The sequence below is a fragment of the Falco punctatus genome (genome assembly GCF_963210335.1).
Source record: "Falco punctatus genome assembly, chromosome: 2".
Classification (NCBI taxonomy): domain Eukaryota; kingdom Metazoa; phylum Chordata; class Aves; order Falconiformes; family Falconidae; genus Falco; species Falco punctatus.
In genome coordinates this window covers 987986-1009253 of record NC_137581.1, presented here as the reverse complement: position 1 = coordinate 1009253, position 21268 = coordinate 987986, and the positions used below count along the sequence as shown (strand labels likewise).

Genomic DNA, 21268 nt, shown 5'->3' with positions numbered 1-21268 from the left:
ATCAAAGTGGCTCTGCAGGCTGTCTCCCTGGATTAGGATGTAGTCATGGGGTTTGGCATTACCAGACATCAGGGGAATGGTGATGTTTGCCTCCAGAGATGTGCAAGTTCTCTAATAAATCAAGATATGGCCTGTAGACCTCTCTTTCAATATTAATTTTTTTTTAATTTTACCCCACCCCTTATTTTCTGTCACCATGGCAGCAGCACTTGGCTTTTAGGACAAGGGTGTTCTACCAATGTGTGCTTTCCTGCATCAGTTCTCATCCAAAAGACTCCATTTATACACACACATGGCAAACTTTGCTGCAGATTATCTTGTTTGTTTGTTTGCCAGGGAAAAAATTCTAAATGGCAACTGGCATTTTAACACATCTGCTGTTCTTATTTGTACAGAGACTCTTCGGTGTTATCTGTATAAAACAATGTTTGTGGCCTGGGGAAAGTGGGTGGGAGACCTCTAACCCAACTCAGTTTCCACAGCAGGGAATAACAGTGTATTGGAAAGAATAACCCTGCTGGGTCATCAAGAGGTCTTGAGCCATCGGGGGGGTCATTACCTGGGCACCTTCCACCACTGAAATGCATCACCATGGCAGTTGAGGCTGTGCATGGCTTTGGGGTGTTCTCTTACCGTCTTGCCTTGAAATTAAATCTTGATCTCGCAAGTTGAGATGCTCTGGGTCTGGGCCAACAAAATGTGGAAAGTACTGCTCGGTGTGTGTGTGCATATATATTTCCCCCTGTGGGAATGGCTGTAGCAAACATCCCTTTGTTAGAGCTGTTCTGTTATTAAACAGATGGAAATGGAAGAGGGACGCTATTCCCATCTTCTGAGTCGGGGAAAGTGAAATTGCATTACTCTGATTTGGATGAGTTCAGTATGTTAAAGAAAAGGTTGCCATGAAAGCCATGAAGAGTCCGTGAAAGTGTCAAGAGTTTAGATCAGTTCCATGAAGCGCTTTAAATCACTTCAACCCTGGCTGGGCAATAGAGGAGATTTCTTCTCTGCATGGAGAACTGGAGGGTTTGCTCTGGAAGAGCTTAACTTCTATTGTTTAGAAAGTATTTAAGGAAAATCGGGATTTTGCGGTATAATTGGGGAAACATTTCAGGAGGCTTACAAGAATATCAATAGGCATAACTGGTTATCAGTGATGTTCTCACCTGATTGGTATAGGTAATTATTTGCTTAACAAGGTTTTAAGCATAACTAGCTTGCTAGAAGTTTTAATAGAGATGGAGATGTTGAAACTCTACAGAGATTCTTGACAAACAGTGATCCCGTGAGTCACCAATGAGAGGAAAACCACTTCTTTTAATGTGGAAATCAGTAGAATCTGTCAAAGCTCTCTTAAAATGGGTTAGCTTAAAAAAAAATCTCAAACAACCCTGGAATTTGTATTTTCTGCATTTATTTGCATTGCAAGTGGGGCAAGCTTCCTTGGGCCTGATTTTTGGGAGACTGCACCGCAGAGCTTGGGGCCCACTTTGGTTTTGAGTGTCCCACTGCTGCAATGGCCTTTTGGCCTCACCAGATATAGGGTGAGGACGTGGAAATATGGCTGTGATGGTGTTTCTCTATTATCCTCTTCACTCTCCCAGCAATTTGCCTCTGAAACCATGGGAGCCTCCTCGTGGAAAGCCCAAGCTTTCCATTTGGTAGGTCTTTTCAGCCATGTCTTGATAGATGGAGATGCTGAAGACCACAGGTGTTCTCCACATCTTGATGGCTGGGGATCTTGTAGAAGACCACAGGTGTCCTCCTCTCTCCAAGTGCTTGGGTTTGCACACTCCAGCATCTCCTTAAACTTCGGGATTCACAAGCATGCATCAAAGCATCCTTGGCTCTCTTTTGATTCTTCTTGGATGTGCTCATCCAGTTTAGGATTAAGTAAGGGGTCATGTGCTTATCACGCTGAGCCTCAGGGTATTTGGGGGAAGGCTGGAGGTAGCAGGTCAAGGTAAGGCAAGCGGGAGCCTATAGCTCTCTTCTCTCCCCACAGCTCCCCCAGACCACCCTGACCAAACCGTACGGGTATTCAGAATAGCGCTGCCGATACTGCACATCCAGTGACACTAAGCTGCTTGTCTCTGGGATATTAAAAGGCTTGTCCCAAGATGCTGAACGAGATCAGTGTGACCTGTGTGAAACTGGGTTGACAGAAAAAAATAAAAACGGAGGGGGATTAAAGGGATGGGCTTGGACTGTACCAAGCCTTGTGAAAGGGTTAGATGCTATTAAACCCACTATTCTGTGGCTTCATTCACATTATTTACTCAGTGCACTTCAGGACTTGTGCTGCTGCTCTTCCCTTCGCTAAAATGACAGCACTGAGATGGTTTAACAGTCGGTCCCGATGGCTCTGTTCCCTCTCCACGCCAGGTTTCTGAGTATCGCTCTAAGGCTACAGGGATGGACGAGTTAACTCGTAGAGACAGAGATCCAAATTTTTAGGCCAGATCTCCCCAGAGAGCTTTCCTTTTTAAATTTGCAACTTGAATTCTCTCTTGCTTCCCCTCCCTCCCACCCCTTGGAAGCTGTTTGGAAAGGAATAATGTGTCACAGGCTGTAATGGATACCTACAGTCCAGCATCTCAGGAATGCAGTGTGTGCTAATTAGGCATCCTGGAGCTTTCAGAAAATGCTTCCACTGTATATGCAGATGGACTCTACCCTGCTCCCCCTTTTTGGGGAAGCTAGCTGGCAAACTCAGTTATTCAGCTCTAAGAAGTTTGTAGCCGTTGGCAGATGATGCATCTTTAAAGTCAAGGTTGATAGCTTGTGTGGGTTTGTTTTCTATTTTATTCCCCCACCCCCTGTGTGTGTGTGTTGCTGAATGTAAATAATTAATATATGTTGTCTTGCTTCCTGTTTTCATTTCTGTATGTAATGCTAACCAGCAGAGGTTTGAATCATTCATAGCCTGCTTTCTCCACCTCAAAGCCGTAGATGTCATGGGAACAGTGGTATGGACTTTCTGCTTCTCTCCATTAAATCAGTTTCTGGAAGCAGAAGTAAGTATTCCGTCCCTGCTCGTGACCAAGCAAGGGTCTTTGGACAGATGGTATCAGCATGGTTTTTTCTGGAGTAGCATCTTGCTTGCTGTGTTTCAGTTTCTTCCTGGATCTCGTGTTACCATTCAGGGGGGCGTGTGGTGGGGAGGATGGGTGATGTTTTGTGCGTTCCTTTCTGTTGTGGGCTTTTATGCATCTGCTCATGGCATTTGTGGAGAAGAGGGAAGGATTTTAGGCTTGTGGGTTGTGCCTCGTGTGATTCATCTGCTTTTAGTAATGGCTTTTTTTTTTAAAGTCTTGTGTTGGATTTCTTCTCTTTGTGCTTCTCCTCACTGCTTTTATGGACAGCAGCCTGATCCTGTGGGCTCCCATAGCATCTGCCTGTGCTGTGCTTCAGTGAGAGGAACCAGGGTGGGAGCTTCACGTGGTGGCTTATGGAGCCTTTACAGCTGCATTTTTCCCTTGCTTCTGATTTTTATCCTTTTGGCTGTTTTTAGTGGATTCTGCTGCTCTTAAAACCTTCCAGCAGTGCCTTCTGGTGATATTGTTGGTGGGCAGGTGTGCTTTTGACTTGCCCTTTTGTACTGAAAACACTTGTGTCCCTCCTGAACTCCTCCAGGAGATTGGGGGATGCTGGATTAGATGCTGCTGTGGGAGGCTGATAGATGCTCTTCTGAACCGGATGATAAGCTCAAAGTTTTTGCATCTACTGTGGGTGTTGGTGTTCCTGGTAGGATTTTTCTTCAGGGAGAAGGCTTGATTGCTGGTCCCTCTGCACCTCTGAAGTGCACTTGTACCTTACTAAAGCAGTGCTGTTTAAAAAGTCTTTGGTGCCTCCACTCTCTCTGGTTGTGCAGCAAAGTTCATGCCAATAGCTTTGGACATGCAGTCATGAGAGGGATGTTTGTATCTCAAACAGGCTGAATCAGGGATCCTGGTGACAGCACTGAGATGAGGACTCTTTGTGTACCTGCTAACCTGTGGTGCTTGCCCAAGCTCACCCTATTCTCTTCGCAGCCTTATCAGTTGCCTCCTGCGGGTTGTGCTGTGAAATTTCAGTGGGGGACGTAAGTGCTGGAGCTTCAACTTTGCTAATGGAATGATGGATCCATAACAGGAGTTATACTATTTCCAAAGGGCAGCCTCTGCTCTTAGACTCCCTGCCCTTCAGAGGAATTGGATTTCTCTTTGGAAAGGCCAGGGTTTGCCAGCCTCGGCCCTCTGTATGTGTATGGCTGGTGCACAGCACCTCTTTCCCAGGTGTCTGGGCTGGAGAACAGCTTCCCTGAAGAGTGGAGCGATGAAATGCTTGAGTGTACCCCTTGTGTTCGAGTTTGCAATGCAATTCTTGTAAGCTAGCAAATAAAGCACGTGGTCTAAGCTTTTATAGATGGAGGTGCCTGCCCCCTTGCTTTGTCGACTAAAGCAGGAGGAGGTGGAAACCGGGAGAGATTAATTTGTGAAGGATTTCCTGTAACGGCTGTAGCCTGCTGCATTTTTGGGACGGTAATGTGGGGCTTGGCAGCAGATTTGTTAACAAGCTGTGTGTAATTTTTACATCTGCTTATGTCCCACAACATCTTTTACATCACTTCCTGCTTAGGGTCTTCAGGGCAGAGATGATGGCTTTGTCCAAGACCCTTAAGTAGCATCTAACTTTGCACGTCCTCCGTGTTTCTGCCCTATTCGAACTGACAGTTGTTTCTACCGGTGATGGGGAGGGCAGAGCGGGGAAACACACTTTGTAGGGATGATCTCGAAACAGGCAAAAGCTGGAGATAGGAGGCAGCTTGTGCGGTGACTAATGCTGAGCTTTATAAATAGCATAAGAAGAGATGACATGCAGGCAGGGAGGTGACCTCAAGCATGAGGCCATGGAGGTGGTACAGCAGCGCTTAGGGGCAGATGAGCTGGGAGAGCATGGGTGAAGCGATCAGCCTACAGCTCTTGTTTCAGGCTGGATGTGTTTGTGCCTCTGTCCTGCATGCCCTCCCTGAGGGGATGAGCAGAACCACGCGGGGATCCAGGCCGGCTGCCTATCAGTCTGTAAGCCCTGTACACCTCGTGTCCTCTGCCCTGGGTCAACGCCTGGAGCAGCGCCCAGAGCATTGCAGAGAGGTTTGCTGAAAGGACAAAGCTACACTTTGTATGTCTGTCTTAAGAAGCCGCCGGAGGTTCTGTGCCTCGTGGACTCTGGAGGCAGCGTGCTGTCACAGTCTGGTGGGCTTTGAACCCACACCAACCAACTAGCGAGATCTGTCTGCCTCCAGGATGCTGAGTCCTCATCAGAGACAGTCAGGACAAGGCTGTCCTTGGCTGTCGGTATGAAGCATAGAGTAAACAGACTCAAAGAAGGATGGAAAACTGGAAGGGTTGAGCTATCTCTGTCCTCACTGACATTTCTGAACTGCCAGCGTTTGCAATGTGTGCAGCATACCCTTATACATCAGCCATAATGAGAAATATGGTAAACCCCATTCTTGGAGGCATCTTTCTGTGGGCTGTGGCAATGAAAGGCTCTTAGGTGGCCCGGGTTATCTCCTTAAGCTGTGTCATGCTTTGCTGATGCCGCTGAGGGTGTTGCTACTCAGAACTATCATAGCTTTTTGCATGACCTGAGTGCGGGGGATCCTGCATCTAAGGAAATGAAGGGTTTCCTCTAGAGAGGGAGATTTCCTTACTGCCCACACATCAAGCATGCGACTGTGCACACTCTGGAAAGGTAGCTAAGCACGTAGGATGCTCAGCTGCTGTTGAACATCCCTCATCGCACACTGTCTGTCCACATACCAGCCATGTGTGGGGCTGTGGGTGTACGCTTGTGCACTGGAAACCGGTGGAAAACCCCTGGTGAGAGTTAAGTGCAGCTGAGAACAGCATGACGCCACCAGACTGGCAAATATTTGCTCCGAGGTTCCCATCCCTGAATGCTGACTCTATGAATTAGTAAAAGCATATGATTACTTGGCTTGTTCTTCTTATGAACCTCACCAGAGACAAAAATGAGCGTGTGTGTGTGTATATATATATATATAAAATTAAAAAAAAACAACCAAACCAACCCTGTGATGCACAAAGCATGTAATTGATGGAGCAGAGTACTTTCCTTCAAAACAGTGATGTTCCTGTGATGGTAAATCAAGAGTTGCGTTGGAGTCAGTCTGGTCCTTTGGGAGCGAATGTGGTTTGGTGGAGAGGGGATCTCTCTCCTGGGTGAAGGCTGCAACCAGCTCTGCATCCCTGTGAGTGCTTGTGTGAGATGCCTATAAAGAAGAGGGTAATACCTGCCTCTTCCAGTGCGCACAGAGGTGTTAGTTCCTCGTCTGGGACCGCTTTGCAGGCTCCATGGGATGCTCAAGATAAACTGATTTATCTTGGCTGGGTTTCAACTTTGCAGAGGTCTCTGAATCAATTTTAAGGTTGTGCTTGCAGAGGCTTTAGTTCTTTACGATTCAGTCATTCATAAAAATCTAATCATCTGGGCTGCAAATAAGCAGTCTGCTGCTCTTGTCCTTGTGTGGCTTTTCTTACTGATAACTCCTGTGAATACATTTGCTTTTAGTGGTGTGGGAGAAACTGCACAAGGAAATAAAACTTGCAAACTAATTAAACTTCGCAGCTTGTTGAGTAACAAGGCAGAGATGCGGGCAAGGCTGGGAATAGATCTGATTATCATTCCTCCTCTCGATAGCCAGAGGACATGGTTAATTATTAAATTGCTTGTTAATGTATTGAAATATTGCTTGGAATTTTTAAGTTCCTTTTTTGTTTTAACATCCCCCCACCCCCTTCCTTCTTTTTTTTCTTTCTTTTGCTGAAGGGCGCTCCCAGGACCTGATGGATTTCTGATACCTCGCTCCTGAGGGGCTGGAAGGAGCATGGTTAAACACCAACCGCTGCAGTACTACGAGCCGCAGCTATGTTTGTCCTGTCTGACCGGGATCTACGGCTGCCGCTGGAAACGGTACCAGCGGTCACATGATGACACCACCAAGGTAGGTAGTTGACTGCGTCGCCTTGTCCTGCACACTTTGGATGGAAAATTGTTGTGGTCTTGGTTGACAGTGCTGGGTATTTGAGTAGTTGTTGTTGGCTTGGATAGACTACGGAAATCATTGGCCCCGTGGCTGGAGGTCTGCGAGAGGTCCTCACCGTGTGGTTGATGCAGCAGATGGCCTTGGTCAGCTGGTCGTGTTTTCAAAGGGGTTCAGTGGTATGGCCAAACCTGTTTGTATTTTTCTTTTTTTGTTACTAGGGGAGACTTCTGTTTTATTCCTTGCTCTGTGTCTTATTGGTATGCTTGCAGTTTCTCTGTCTCAGAGCGCAGGACCCACATTTCTGCCTAGTCTCTAGCTTTTACGAAAATAAGTTCGTAGGTAGGGAAAGGCAGCAGGAGGTGAGAACTAGCTGGGGATAAATGGAGCGCTGTTAGAGGTGACTCTTCCTTCCTCCAGAAAAATGCACTTTTTGAGAGCTCTGGCAGAGGGAATCCAGGCAGCGGGGCTGGACTTGCACCTTCCCTGTTATTTGGGGCTGCGAGATGGGATCTTGTGAGACCCTATGTATTCATAGTAAGAAGTGTAGAAAAAACCTGCTGTCAAAGCGATGCTGTTACATCTTCTGGGCAATGGTTGTGTGTTGCTGTTCTTCAGTGCTCTCAGCTGTCTCTTTGGTGGTTTGAGTACGTTGTTGTTGTTGTTGTTGTTTTGGTTTTCTGTTTTTTAGTGTGCTTGCTTCTTGAGTTTTGGTTTGGGGTTTTTTAAGTTCTGTTTCTTCTGGCAATGCTCCCAGGAGATAATTCTGTTGCTTTTTGAGGGCTTAGTTTAGCTCTGGTGACAGTTAGCGTCTCTGTTTTGTTTTTAAGTCTATAACCAGGGATCTTCCTGGCTGCGGAGTGCTTTTCCTCTGGAAAAGAGGCTGTTAAGGAGAAACCACTTCTGGGTAGCAGATCCTGTGCCAAAAGTGCTCCTCATTCTGAATTGCATCGATTGTTGGTGGTGCAGCTTGCCCCGGAGCTCCCATGGGAATTGAAAAGTTACGGCTTGTGTTTGTGCAGCATAAAACAAATTTCCTTTTGCAAAGTAGAAATGTTTGTGCTGGTTTTCCTCCACTTTCAGCCTGGCCGGCTTAGTCTGAGCGACCACTTCTGAGCCAGCAGAGCTTTTCTTCAAACAAATACCCAGGCACATCCGTAGCGGAGGCTGTAGGTGGGTTTTTAAGACTCTGTCAGGAAAACAGTGGAACGTAATGTCTTGGCATCTGTGCATGTACTAACTTAAATACTCAACATGCCTAATTCTGTATGCCTTTATGAACCAGAGCATTATGCTTTTTAGCTAAAAAGCCATAGAACAATTGCAATTGACTTAATTTTTCAGTGAAAGCTGGCTCCACTCGCACTGATTCATTTTACAAAAAAATACCCAGTGGCGATCTTCCAATTCTGCTTGGAAATTCATTTATTTTTCTAGCGCAGAAAGGAATTTGTTGTGTATAAAGGTACTTAATCTAGGCTTAAAAATATGTCCAGTCTCAGAGCTGGTCTTTTTAACATCTGCATGAGGCCTTGACTTCCACTTTGTTGAACAGAGAAATGGAAATAACTGCTATTGCAGGAGCAAGAGAAGAAAGGCTAAAATTAGCTACAGGCTGCGCAAAACCAAGGCATGAAGAATCTGTTCCCATCTTACTGTCTATGAAGCATCTTGCAGGTGTCAGTGCTGGAGCGAGCAATGGTAGCACTGTATTTGAAGGGGACAAATGCAAATGAAGGCCAATTGTCCTCTGTTGGACAGGTCTGTTTGCCAGCGCTTGAGTACTGCAGAGAATAGGTGTGAACTCTAGGATATGTGTGAGATGAGTGAGAAACCTCTTTTATTATTATTATCATTTTGCAAAATAATCCTTGGCTGTTTGAGCAAGTAGGTAACTTCTGCAGGCTGCAAACCAGTTATCAGCATCCCTCTGCCTCTGTGAATGGGGTGGGAGGGCATTTCATGGTATAATACCATAGCAAAACTTAGGTGCCCATTTGCTTTACACAAAGACAGTGGCATATTGATGATGATACCTGTTGTATTGCCCTGTATCTGACTTGGTAGTAACTCAGCCACTACAAGCCCAGAGTAGAGGCAATTGTAGTATAATACATGTTTTCCTGAGCATGGTTTCTATAAAAAGGTGTATGGTATACTTGAGACATCTTAAGTCTTGCAAAAACCTAGAACTCTGGGAAGGAAGGAATACACACATTATGTTTCTGTTCTTTAACTATCAGAAGGCAAGGCATGTATTCAGAGAGCAGGGTTTTTTTCAGGATAGGCTATAGCGTGATTATCTGTTTTCTTTTTAGAAGATGAAACTTTCTTCAAACCCTTCACCTAAGTTTAGGTTATGACCCAACCTTGTGTCCTTGCAGTATTCTGCTGATGACTGTGAACATTTGTTTTCTGACTTGTGCTGCAGCTCAACAGCCAGAGTTTTAATGATTCCTCTCCTTTCCCCCCAAATGTATGCAGATCAGGCTTTCTACTACACATTAAAAATTTACATGAAAATGAGAATTTTAATTGTAAGCTTGCGTTCTAAATTTTTTGGGAGACTGCTTGCTAGAATTGTAATTATCTTTTCCTTTCCCCTCTTCTTTTGAGAATGGAAGAGAGGGGCTGAAGGCACCCAGCCTGCACTCGGTCTCCTTTTTAAATTTTGAACAGCTGCAAAATTCCTTTTTCTATTGTGTGCCTTTAGCTTTAATGGCAAGATTCCCTTTAACGTTTTTTAAATATTTAATGTTTATTTAATGAAAGACATAGAAAAGAGAAGAAATGGTCTGGCTGAGATTCAGAGCATTATATTCTCTGCAGCTGGTGTGAGGAAGCAATATCTGATCTAACTACAGCTTGTTCATCAGGTATTCGACCAAGGAAATTCTTATGAAGTCAGTGCATCATCTTAACAGGGCTCTATTGCCCTAAACACAGAAGCTGCGGGTAAATAAGCTTTGGCTTGTAGCTGCCGTATATGCTTTTAAGGGTCTGAAGTTCAAATGGCAGCTTCAGAGGTAGCTCCCAGGTACCATGATCCTGTTGATGGATTGTCAGCAATTAAACGCAGAGAGCAGCACTGATAATTGCAGTGTATAAACTTGATGCTCTGCACACAACTTGTGTGCTTCACCTGAAATGAACTGCTGCTGGGTATTACAACACCAGAATAGCTCTTGCTTCTGGGGTAAAGTCCAGGGCTGGCAGCAGCCTCTTTTAAAATCCATCCAGAGATGTTGCAGGATCAGTATCCTTGTGGGAGATGTTGATGGGTTGCGTTGTGTAAGCATGAAGTTAAATCTATCAGCTGGTTTTGTTCAGGGTTTGGGTTTTTTTCCTATTGTTTTTAAAACCTTTGTTGTTTGTACACAGCAAGTATCACACCTGGGAAATCATCCTAGGGGGGAGTGAGGAAAGAGATATTCTGCAGAAGAAAACTGCAATGATTATTTTTTATCTATCCAAGAAACAGAAGAAGCCACTTCTATTGGCTGGCTGGTTTGTGGGTTTTCTTTGTTGAGGGCATTTTCTTCCTTCTGTTACTGTGTATTGAAAAATCTTGGGATCTGTTTTATTTCTTTTCAGTACCCTCTCAAATAGGATAAAATATTATGACCACTTGCAAAGAGCTTTGGCTTCTCCGCTTAGCAGCAGGCATGGCTGACACTGTACTTCCCAACCATGAACCTATCTGAGATACAAGCTGAGGCAGACAAAATGTAACTGGGACCTCCTCTTGTCTCTCCCATTTCCCTTGGAAGCTTGCCATGCTTACAAAACTACCTTTTCCTTCAGAAAATTGCCAAGAATAGGCAAGGATAGTTGCCTGGTTTGATTACATACAGTAGGAAGGACCATCACCACCTGGGAATAAACCCAAAATTTGCAGCTTTGGATCCCAGGTGACTAAAATGTCAAGATCCCTGTGACTCCTGCTCTTCAGTGTCATCTGCAACCTTTAAATGGAGGTCTCTTCATCAGCTTTCTGTGCATGGTGCACTTCATGATGCTTGTATAATCTCTCTTCTTCCCATTTCTCTTGTAAACACTCCGTGATGATGTGTGTGAAAGGAGCGGTACTAGTGACAAAATCCCGCTGCTCTCTGAATGCTCTAATCCTGCAGGTGTTAACCTGAGCATCGAATAAAACAAACCCTTGTTAAGAACCTGGGATGATGTTGAAACTGTTGCTAATGAGACCCACATCCAAGCTGAGGAGTGGATTTCTTTGAAAGCTTTGGGGGTGGTCAGGACTGGTAGCCAATGAAATGTGGGTTTGTGGAGTTGGATTTTGGGTATAATGTTAATGTTTTCTTGTCCTTAAAACAACAACTTGTTCAGAATCCAGCTTAAAAAAAAAAATCCCTCTTATCTTTCAGTGAGGCTCTGTAGAGCTGATGCATATATTAACACAGCCTGTTTCAAGTCTGGGCCTCCTAGAAACCTCATATTTTTAAAGCTTGTTTTTGTGCGTCAGAGGCATTGTCCCCCTCCTTTCTCAAGAGATCTCCGTCAGGGAGGAGCACAGGGACCTGGCTCAAGAGCTGGAAATGCTGGTTGGTTGTACCCACCAGCTCCTGGTGTTGGGTTGCTACTCCTGCAGCCCTTGCTTCCAGTGCTGCCGTTGGGTGGCATTTCCCCACTGCGGTATTTAGACTCCATTTCTATGTGCTAGCAAGTGTCCCTGTTTCTTTGGGTTTTGTTTTTTGGGTTTTTTTTGTTGTTGTCCCCTCCCTGAATATGTCCTTGCAGGTTGTCTTTTCCCCACCTGATATATGGCTCCTCTGGTCCTACTAGTAGCTGCTGCAACCTTTCCTTTTCTGCTCCATCCTCTTCTGGCAGTGGTAACTCGGTAATTGCAGCAGAGAGGTTTCCTCTTTGCTGTTGCTGTGTAGGCTTGCTGCTCCTGTCAGCGAAAGGCTGTGAAGGCTGGAGCAATGCCTTGTAGTGCGTCTGCTATTCTGAACCCAACAGCAGATGCTCCACAGTTTGTGGAGCTCAGGAGCTGCTGTTATGTGCTGATGAGTCACAGTCTGAGGGTCTTTGGTACCCACTTAATAAAAGGGCAGCACTAGCTGGATCTTACAGGCTCCTTGGGTGCACCTTGGGCCCTGGGGTGTTGCTGTATCGCTCTTGAATACCAGGCTTTTGTATCTTTGCTGGGGAAGACACTGAGAAGCGTTTATGAATGCCTTCCTGGGGCTGCTCTGATTTAGTGCACTAGAAGCTTAATAGGGCTTGGCAGAGCATCTCCACTTTCCTGACCTAAGGCCTCTGCAGCAGATGGGCACGGCAAAGCAAGAGGGAACTGAGAGCTTCCCAAGCCAACGAGTTCTTGCTCAGCACTTTCCAGGTACCCCTCCATCCTCCCCAGTGCGATGTTCTGGTGTTAATAAATGGAACTGCTAATATTCAGGCAAAATACAAAAGCCTGTAGTCAACACAACCTCCCATATTTATCTTGCAGTGTGTAATGTGGCGTAAGTCCATCTGCCAGCTTGGTGTGTGTTGTTTTTTTTTATTTTATTATTTTCTGTAACTGGGTTGACTAAGGCACAGAAGTAAAGCTGCTGAGATGACTTGGTGGTGGCTACCATTGAATTCTGAATGCCAGGAATCATCGTAACATGGACGCTTCTCCCCAGTACCTGTGGATATGCTTAGGGGCGTCCTGATGGCACTGACTGGTGCCTGTTGGCTTGGAGGTGAGGGGCTGGGAACAGTACATGGTGTGGCCAACGCCACCAGGAATCACAGCTAACTTGGTGGGGCATAGCTGGGTTCTCGGCAGCTTTAACTTCTCTGCCTGTGAACTTAGGGTCTGGGTAATATTATAAGTGGTCCCTGGGCAGGGCTGACCTTTTTATAGGTGATTGATTAGCTCACGTAGCAATGGCTTACAGGCTTTCTAATACTTTGTCATTACTACTTTATTTAGAAACTTTGAAGTGATCCATGTGCAAGCTCCCTGTGATAAATGGCCAGGCCACCCCCCCTTGGCTACACAAAGGTGCCTTGTGACTTTCCCAATGTTATGGGCCTCCAGGGTTTTATTCAGTTTGTGGCATTTCCTTGTTACAGCTGCCAGATGTGCTCCTTCCAACTGTTGTTTCTTTATGCATTGTACTAATAAGCTGGGTGAAGAATTACATTGCTGGAGCCAGTCATCCCTCCTTCCTCCCGTTTGCTCTTGTACCTTTTCAGGAGGATATAGCAGATGTTGTTTCTTCTGTGCTCCTTGAAGGGACTGTGTGCATTGGGTTGCCTTAAAGTATAATTGGGGAAGGTGAGCTCAACGTTACTGAATGTCAGTAGGTTGGTTCCCTAATGAAACCCACGCCAGATGCACCACAAAGTCCCCAAGTGGCTGGTGAAGCTCCAAAAACAGAAGAGCAAACCAAAAGAAGATTGTAGGGATGGACTTTTGCTACCCCCAGTTTTCATTCTGCGTTGCAGTGAAAACCGACCTTGAATGAACAGTTTGAACCAGGGCTGAATAATTAGTGTGTCTGTGGTCTGTGTAGGCAAGTAGATATGAGGTTTCATGGCCAAGTGCTGTGTGTGCAAGAAAAAGAGGCTTTGGGCTGTTGAGGAGGGAATGGGGGGAACAACACCTTAAAGTTGGGAGAGGGTATAGGGATAAAAGGGACCTTTGTACCCTTTAAAGATCCCCAGACAACCAGGACAAAACTGGACTTGTCCTGTTTCTGATATTCAAGAAATCTCCACGTTTCTTTTGTCCTTATTCCAGCAGCAGCAGCCTGAGGTGATGGCTCCTGTATTATTTTTTTATTATTATTATCCCCCCCCCCCCCCCCGCTTTATCTCTGGTTTCCAGACAGAAGTCTATGCTGCCTGTGTTTCCCAGGAAATCAATTACACGTTATCAGGGGGTTTAGCCAAGCCTTTCCTAGAAAGTCTTTGGAAAGCAATGACTTCAGACTTGCCACGCTCAGCCTGGGGGAGAAGAAAGTCTGACAGCGGATACAGTGGATGCCTTGAAGTGCTTGAAGATAAGTGGTGCTGAAGGAGGAAACTTTAAAGGCTCACATGGTTGGCTGTGAGAGCACTGGTTTCTGATCTCTTACTGGAGTGAGGCTGTGGAGAGGGAAGAGGGAGCAGAGCTGGAAGGCTTCCAGAGGTGGCTGATGGAAGAGATGGGAGGAAGCGGTAGCCCGTTGCCTCGTGCCCTGTGTTGGGAAGGCTGATCTGAGACATGAAAGTTGTGGCTGTTGCCAAAACAGCCACCAAAAATAACTTCAGGTGCTCAGCTTGAGATTGAGAGATGTTCACCCTGATAATTTTCCTTGAGGTTTCTCTCTCAGAGTTCCTCCTTGGATCTTTATGACTCTGCCAGCGTTTCCATGACAATCATCCAGGATTTGGTACTTGGAGGCAGGGGTTGATGGATCTATTGCCTCCTGATGCAGTGTGTCCCATCTGGGATACTGCAGTACAAGACTTACCGAACAAGTTTGCTTTGTTGCTTTTTAAAATCTGGATAATACAAAGGTGTGGGCTTTTTTTTTTAGTCCATTGATCAGCTACAGATGTGTTTAAGGCAGAAGATACTTAGGCTGATGCATCCCTTTGCGCCTTCCTACCACCCAAGAAGTGGTTGCACAAAGCAATTAAAGCAACCCAGTGCAAACCCAGGGAGAAGCAGAGTTTCCTCCAGTCTGTGCCCACAATACAGGGTACTGTGTTATAGGGGGTAATGGTAATTGTAATTAAAAAAAATAAAAATCGAAAATGGTAAATGTTGTAGGTGGTGGTACAGCATGCGTCAGCTGCTGCTGAGCTATCAAAACATGCTTTTTCAAATGAGTAAGTTCTTAGAATCATTTCAGGTTGGAAAAGACCTTTAAGATAATCAAGTCTAACCGTGTTGAGGTCACAGCAAAGAGATGGGGGTTGCTGGGGCACATGTAAGAGGAATGGAGAAATACAGAAATGCTCAGAGCCAGACGCATCTCCCTGTCCTTTTTGCAAGCAGCATCATTTAAACATCAGCAGTGCTCACTTAGCAGGAAATATTGGAGAGCTGCTCTCATGGCGATTAGAAACCAAACTGCCCCTTTATGATTTAAATAAATGTTTTATGCACATGTCCTGGTTGGTGTGTGTTGTGAGAGGTGAAGGCACTGGGTTTGTTATGGCACATGGAGCCACTGAAGATGCTCGTTAGAAAGCAGCACTGTTGTTGGAGGAGCTGCATGGCTGCTGTGCTTTGGGAGATGGTGTTTTTACATTGCGTATCTCCTAATCCATGGTTAAATAAATGCAAAGTGTCTGAACTGTGTGGAAATGGGAGGAGAGATGGGAGGAATATCTAATAACTTGTGATTCCTCTCCGTGCCTTTAAGGTGTCTGTTGCTGTTCGTGTAGCTGCAAGCCAGTATAAATGAAATATCAAACCCTTTCTAATGAATTGGGCACTCACTGTCAAAATTTATTCCCTTAATGTGAAATGCAAATGATTCAAGATGGTCCATTTGGTTAAAAACATCACGTGGCCTTGAACTGAGGCTTCAGATGGCTTTTTTTGAATCCTTTTGTGAAAAGACAAATGAGGAGCTGTGATCCATCGACATAATGGATTGCAGCGCTGTGTCTGTGATACGTGTATTAATTCACTTCATAGTGAAATACTCTTGTAATTCCCACTTGGCAAGAACTCTTAAATGACCTGAACAGATGATCTAAGCCATGTTGGCATGATAGATCTGTGTGACCATAGGCTTTTAGAGCTGGGACTTTGCTGGGTCTTCAGTGCTAATCCCCAGACGGCCAAAGGTTACTAATCACAGAAATTGCTTGCTTTGCTGAAAACTGCTTTTAAAGGATGGGTGAATTCACCTTTTTCCATGCAGTTTCAATTTGTTAATGTTCCTGACTGTAGGCCTAAGCGCATGGGAGTTTTTGATGGAAAGAGGCTCTTTCAAGCCTGTTTGATTTGAGGTTGGGCACTAAGGCATTGGATGCTGCACATTCGACATGATGAGTGATTGAGCTGAATCCCCATGAATGGATGTGTCAGATTGTGTTGGGGTAATGGGATAAATGCAGGAAAATCCAATTATTGAATTAAATATTGATTTCCACACCCCACACACTCCCCAATGCTCAGAATTGAAAGCAAAAATTACCCTGTTTTCAGGGCTTTACAAGTCACTTAAACATCCTTTAAATTAATCTTTGAGCCCTTCATTTTACAGGGAGGCTGTGAGGTGGCAGAGATTGTGCTGGGAAGGTGTTTGAGATGTTCCTAACTGCATGTGGACACCTCACCCTGCCCAGCCTCTGGCTGCTGCTGCAGGTTTTGCTGAACTCCCTCTGAGTTGTCATAGCAGTTACACTGCTGCGCAGGAGTTATGCTGCCTGTGTTTGAGGTCTTGCTGCCTCATGAAATCTGTTTCGCTTGGCTCTGGGAGATGCCTTGGAATCAGGGAAAAGTGCAGAACTCTCCTTTGTGTCTGGGGCTGCAGGTGGTTCTCCTAGGAGTACGGGCCCATTCAAGTCTTGTCTTGCTCAGTGATGTTTGAATGCTGAAACACATTCAAAGCTTTAGCAGTGGTGGAAATTTTCTTCCACAGTGGGGAAGATGAAAAGACAGGATTTGTCCCAATTTTTCCTAAGGCCATCTACCAAAGAAAATCTCTTCTGAAGTGTAACTGCATCCAGCCTTCGGGGCTGAACCGGATTTAGACAGGGCATCGTGCTGTTGTTATAACATGGTTTTTCTCTCCTCTGTCTCCTTGTCTCTTCATTGCGTATTCTGAAAGCAGGCGTGTGGTCAGCTGAGCCAGGCTGGAATTGCATTTACTGTGTGTGGTGCCATCAGACCAAACATTGCAAGGCACGTTAGGGAGTCTGTCTGGGAATGGCATGTTTTGGCTTTCACGAAGGAGCAAGACCTCTCTTAGGCTGGGCAGGAGTCCTGCGGTAGACTGGTGAGGAGCAGAGGGGTGTGCTAGCCTCAGAAACTGGGCTTTAACCTGCCAAAAGCTTGCTTATCGTTCAGACCCGCACCCTTAGACAGCTCCTAGGAAGGCTAGGGTGAACCTGCCACAGGGCAAGGCTGATGCTGAAGCCATTAGGCAGGTGAGCCTGCAGAAGACCATTGCTGGTCACCTCTAGATCCTACTGTGGAGAATCTTGTACCGTGGAGGTACAAGCCTAGAAAGCTGGTGTGTTCACGCCTGCTTGACCAAAAGGCTGGGCTGCCGGGCAGCATTATAAATTACAGTCTATTCAATAAAGAAATTTTTAGTCTTAATGGGTTTGGGTTGTGTTTTTCCTCAAGTCATTTTTCAATATAAATAGTTGGCTGTTGGTTGCAGATACTGTGGCTTCTGTAAATTCCTGCTGGCTTCATGTGAAAGAAGTTTCCTACTTCAGTAACGCTTGTTTGAAGGATGGGAAATCCCAAGCCCTGGAAACACCAGGAAAGCCACAGTGTTTGATAACTTGCAGACTGGTGCAGCCTAACGCTGTCGGGGTGAGGATGTTTGACTAATGCTAGATCTCTGACTGAGTCCTGATGTAGGCAGAATGCCTGTGGGAGGGAGTCTGCAAAACCCATTGACTGTTGTGCCTGAGTTAGGATTATGGGCTCAGACTGGGTGATTAACATGCCCTATGATTTATAATGCTTTATAGGTGTCAAAGGTTTTTATTGTAGAGCATCTGCGAAATGTGTTTGAGGCTATAAACAGCCAGCACTGAACTGGGGCTGCACCTGGCGAAAGCAGGGAGGCAGGTGGGAGACATGGGAAAAGAGGGATTTTGGAGCGTGGTGCCTTAGGGCCAGCCCTGTACTTTGTGAACAAGAGTTTTCAGATGGGTTTTTCTAGGGCTTTTCCCTGGACACCTGGATACACCAACATCCTTCCAGTCATCAACAGTGGTGTGCAACCACTCTTGCAAAATCTTTACTGGTTTGAAAGATGCTGGGTGAGAGATGAGACTTGAATGCTCCATAAACTCATGGCTTAACCCATCACCCCAGATGGGAGAGCCTTTCCAGGCTGTCCCTGTGAGTCCCCTGTACTGGTTTTGGCTGGGATATAGTTAATTTTCTGCGTAGTAGCTGGTATGGTGCTGTGTTTTGAATTTTTGACGGTAAGTGTTGACAACACAAGGATGTTTCAGCTATTGCTGAAGGGTGCTTATGCAACATCAAGGTAGAATATTTACTGAATTCCCTTCTAAAAGGGGGAGGGGCAGGGAATGAGGTGTTTTTTCTGCTTGCTTTCCAAAACAAATGTTTTTCCCTCCCAGCTGCGTAGTTGCTGTTAGTGCTAGAGTTAGACTTTTTAAATTGAACTGGATAACTCCTTTTTCAAAAGAGGCAACGGGAACCTGTACTCCTGCCAGTGCAAAGTTTGTTGTTGGTAGCTGCAGTAGCATGGGTTGATTCAATGTGTTGCTGTTGACTTAGATATTTAGTAATTTCTCATGTCTAGGGATGTAAGCATGTGAATTTTGAAGAGATGAACAAATGATAAAGTGAAATGATATTAACATCATGGAAATTTGACTTGTTGGTCTGTTCTGGTGTCTGAAGCCCTCTCTCTAATACCAACGAGGATAGTGAGAAACCAGGGTCCTTTTCCAGAGGAGACTATTTTTCTCACCCAGAGGTAAGCGAGTGTGACCTTGCTGCCCATCAGTTGGACTAGAGTGGTTTGCTTTCCTTTTGGGGCTGAGTTTGCAAGTATACTGGTCCGCTGAGTCTGATTTCCTAGTGCTGTTCCCAGGTGTTCTGGAAGTGATCCAAGGACAGCTGTGCTGTGACAGAGCCTAAAACATTGGAGAACAATTTTGCAGTGTGTCCTGGGTGGCTGTGTGCCCTGGGAGGGTGTGTTGGCCAATGGAGAAGGCTTTTTTTTCCTCCTCCCCTCCAAATAGGACAAATCTCTCTGCCTCTCAAAAGTAGACTTTGTGGAAGTTGATCAAGGATGCTATGGGTCCAAAATGACCACAAAAATCAGCTAGATGAGGAGGAAACCTGGTGCTAGTGTGAGTAAAGGAATGAAATGGAGGAAATAAAAAGGAGCAGGGTGAACTTGTGATGATGTTCCCTTGCTAAGTGTGTGTGGAGGGACAGAGGTGGAAGTTAGACGAGCAACAGTTTGAGGGTAGATGGGGTCTCCTGCCTTCCCCAGCATATGTCCTGTCACCTGGGATGCAGCCACCACCTCCTTTTCACTACTGCTTGGCTCCATCCCAGCTCTCAGCCAGCTGTTCCCACCAAAACTGTGAACGGCTGAAAATAATCGTTCAAGACGTTGATGGAAACTAAGAGGCTGCATTCCCACAGGGCCCTGCTTGGGGACTGCTGATGAGCTCTGCTTTGCAACCAGCCTCTCTATTTTCAGCTGTAGATTAGGTATTTATAAGAACAATTTATACTTGGCATCACTTTAGCATTGATTTTAAATGTCTCTGAATAGCAGCCTTCAGGGAAGAGAGAAAAGGGAGTAGAGATCTCTGTGCTGAAGAGGTTGAACTTCCTGCAAAGCCACGTGTGGAGCACAGATGGTCCAAGACAGCGGTGTCCTGCAGCTATGGCCCTTCTCAGAGGCGTACATCAGTTTCCATGGGAGAAGTGGATGCCCCATCCCTGGCAGGGCTCAAGGCCAGGCTGGACGGGGCTGGGAGCAGCCTGGGCTGGGGGGAGGGGGCCCTGCCTCTGGCAGGGGGGTGGGACTGGGTGGTCTTGAAGGTCCCTTCCAACCCAACCCACTCTGATTCTGTGTGAGTGGGTTTGAGTGCCCTGCGAGGGTGCTGGTACTTCACCAGCAGAAGGAAAGTTGTAGTGATGGAGAGCCTAGCTCTTGCTAGATATGAGGAGTGAGAGATGCTGCTGTGCAGATAGTGGGGCACAGGCTGATATATAGGTTGCTGCTATGGGGAGACAGAGCAGGCTTGAGATGGGAAAGCTTCAAAATAGCGATGAGCTGCCAAATGCTGTGGAGGAGAGCCTGCCTTGGTGGGGTGAAAAGGGAGAGTTGGAGGGAGAAAGTGAGGCTTGAGCTGGAAGTGGTGCCTTCGTGTCCTGCATCATCTGGGAGAAACCTGTCCAGGTGTCTGCTGCACTAAAGAGCTTTTTGGGAACTCTGTGCAACTTGGTACAGGGGTGCTTGAGTGAGGGATTGAAATATTTGCTGTGAGCTGCAACCAGGTATGCAGCTGAGCCTGCCCAGTGTTTTCTTTTTATTTCTACTAATTCCTCTGCCGAAAGACACGCGCTGTCCTTTAACCTTATCTCTTTGTTATTGGATTAATGTAGAATTGAGAATAAAAGACTTGGTAAGTAACTTTTTGGTTAAGTACAGTTAAACAGGCAGTTGCTCTTAACAGCTGCTGCTATCTCATGTGTTTATTATGAAAGGGTAGAAACGTCGATATAACGGGAAGCAGAAAGCCTCCACCAATATGCTCTTCCCTCCCATCCTTTTCATAGAAGTCCTGCCTCTGTACTGCCGATAACTGATTTGGAGGTCAGGAGGAGGGCAAGGGAGGCTGGGGAGTGGGACTCTTTTGTGTACTTTTTTCCACTACTGATGTAATTTTGATTGCACGTGTATCATCTGCTCTTATTTTCCTTGGGTGACACATCCAGCTGCTTTAAAAGCTACGGAGAGACAGTGCAGCGTGAAAGAGCAAGTGCTTGTGTCACGCTGTGGTTCCCCTGGCCCCACTATACTACAACAGCTTTGCACTCCCTTGCAGAAGGCAGCGGCTTGCGTGCGGGAAGGTCCTTTGGCTGAAAATGGCAGGGGAAACCAGCGTCCTGCAGGACTGTAAAGTTGTGATTAATGGAGCCATGCAATAAGCCTTGCTCAGAAACCTTGGCGGAAGGAGCAGGTTTTGGAGCTTCTCAGTTCCTACAGATGCTGAAAATGAGCATCTGGGAAGAGGGCAATGTCTTGTAGCCATATGGGGAAAGCCTGCAGCTAAGAATTCTCTTCTGTCTGGCTTGCCACCTGGCCCATGAGCATAGACCCAGCTAGCATGGGGTAGATAAACAGCTACCCACTCCAAATGCTATACAGAAACAGTCATTGTCTTTTTCCTTCTCTTGTCCAGCATGAGGGCTAGTCTATCTTGGTGGTCTCTGGCTTCGACCACAAGTTGCATCCTGGATTTAAGAAATTTCCTGATCTTGCGGTTTCCTGGAAAAATTCCACATTTGGCACT

At 45.9% G+C, this 21268-nt stretch overlaps 2 protein-coding genes across 5 annotated transcripts in view; both read left to right on the top strand.

The window, feature by feature from the left end:
- The window catches only part of KLHL35 (kelch like family member 35), a 142507-nt gene that overhangs the window by 12309 nt on the left and 108930 nt on the right, over positions 1 to 21268 (top strand). The window lies entirely within an intron of this gene.
- Positions 1 to 21268, top strand: part of GDPD5 (glycerophosphodiester phosphodiesterase domain containing 5) — a 173019-nt gene that overhangs the window by 58131 nt on the left and 93620 nt on the right. For all 4 annotated transcript variants that reach the window (XM_080374918.1, XM_080374920.1, XM_080374921.1 and 1 more), the window contains one exon: positions 6838 to 7012. In XM_080374918.1, the coding sequence (XP_080231044.1) occupies positions 6896 to 7012 (117 nt within the window). In that variant the 5' untranslated portion in view covers positions 6838 to 6895. The remainder of the gene's footprint in view (positions 1 to 6837; positions 7013 to 21268) is intronic.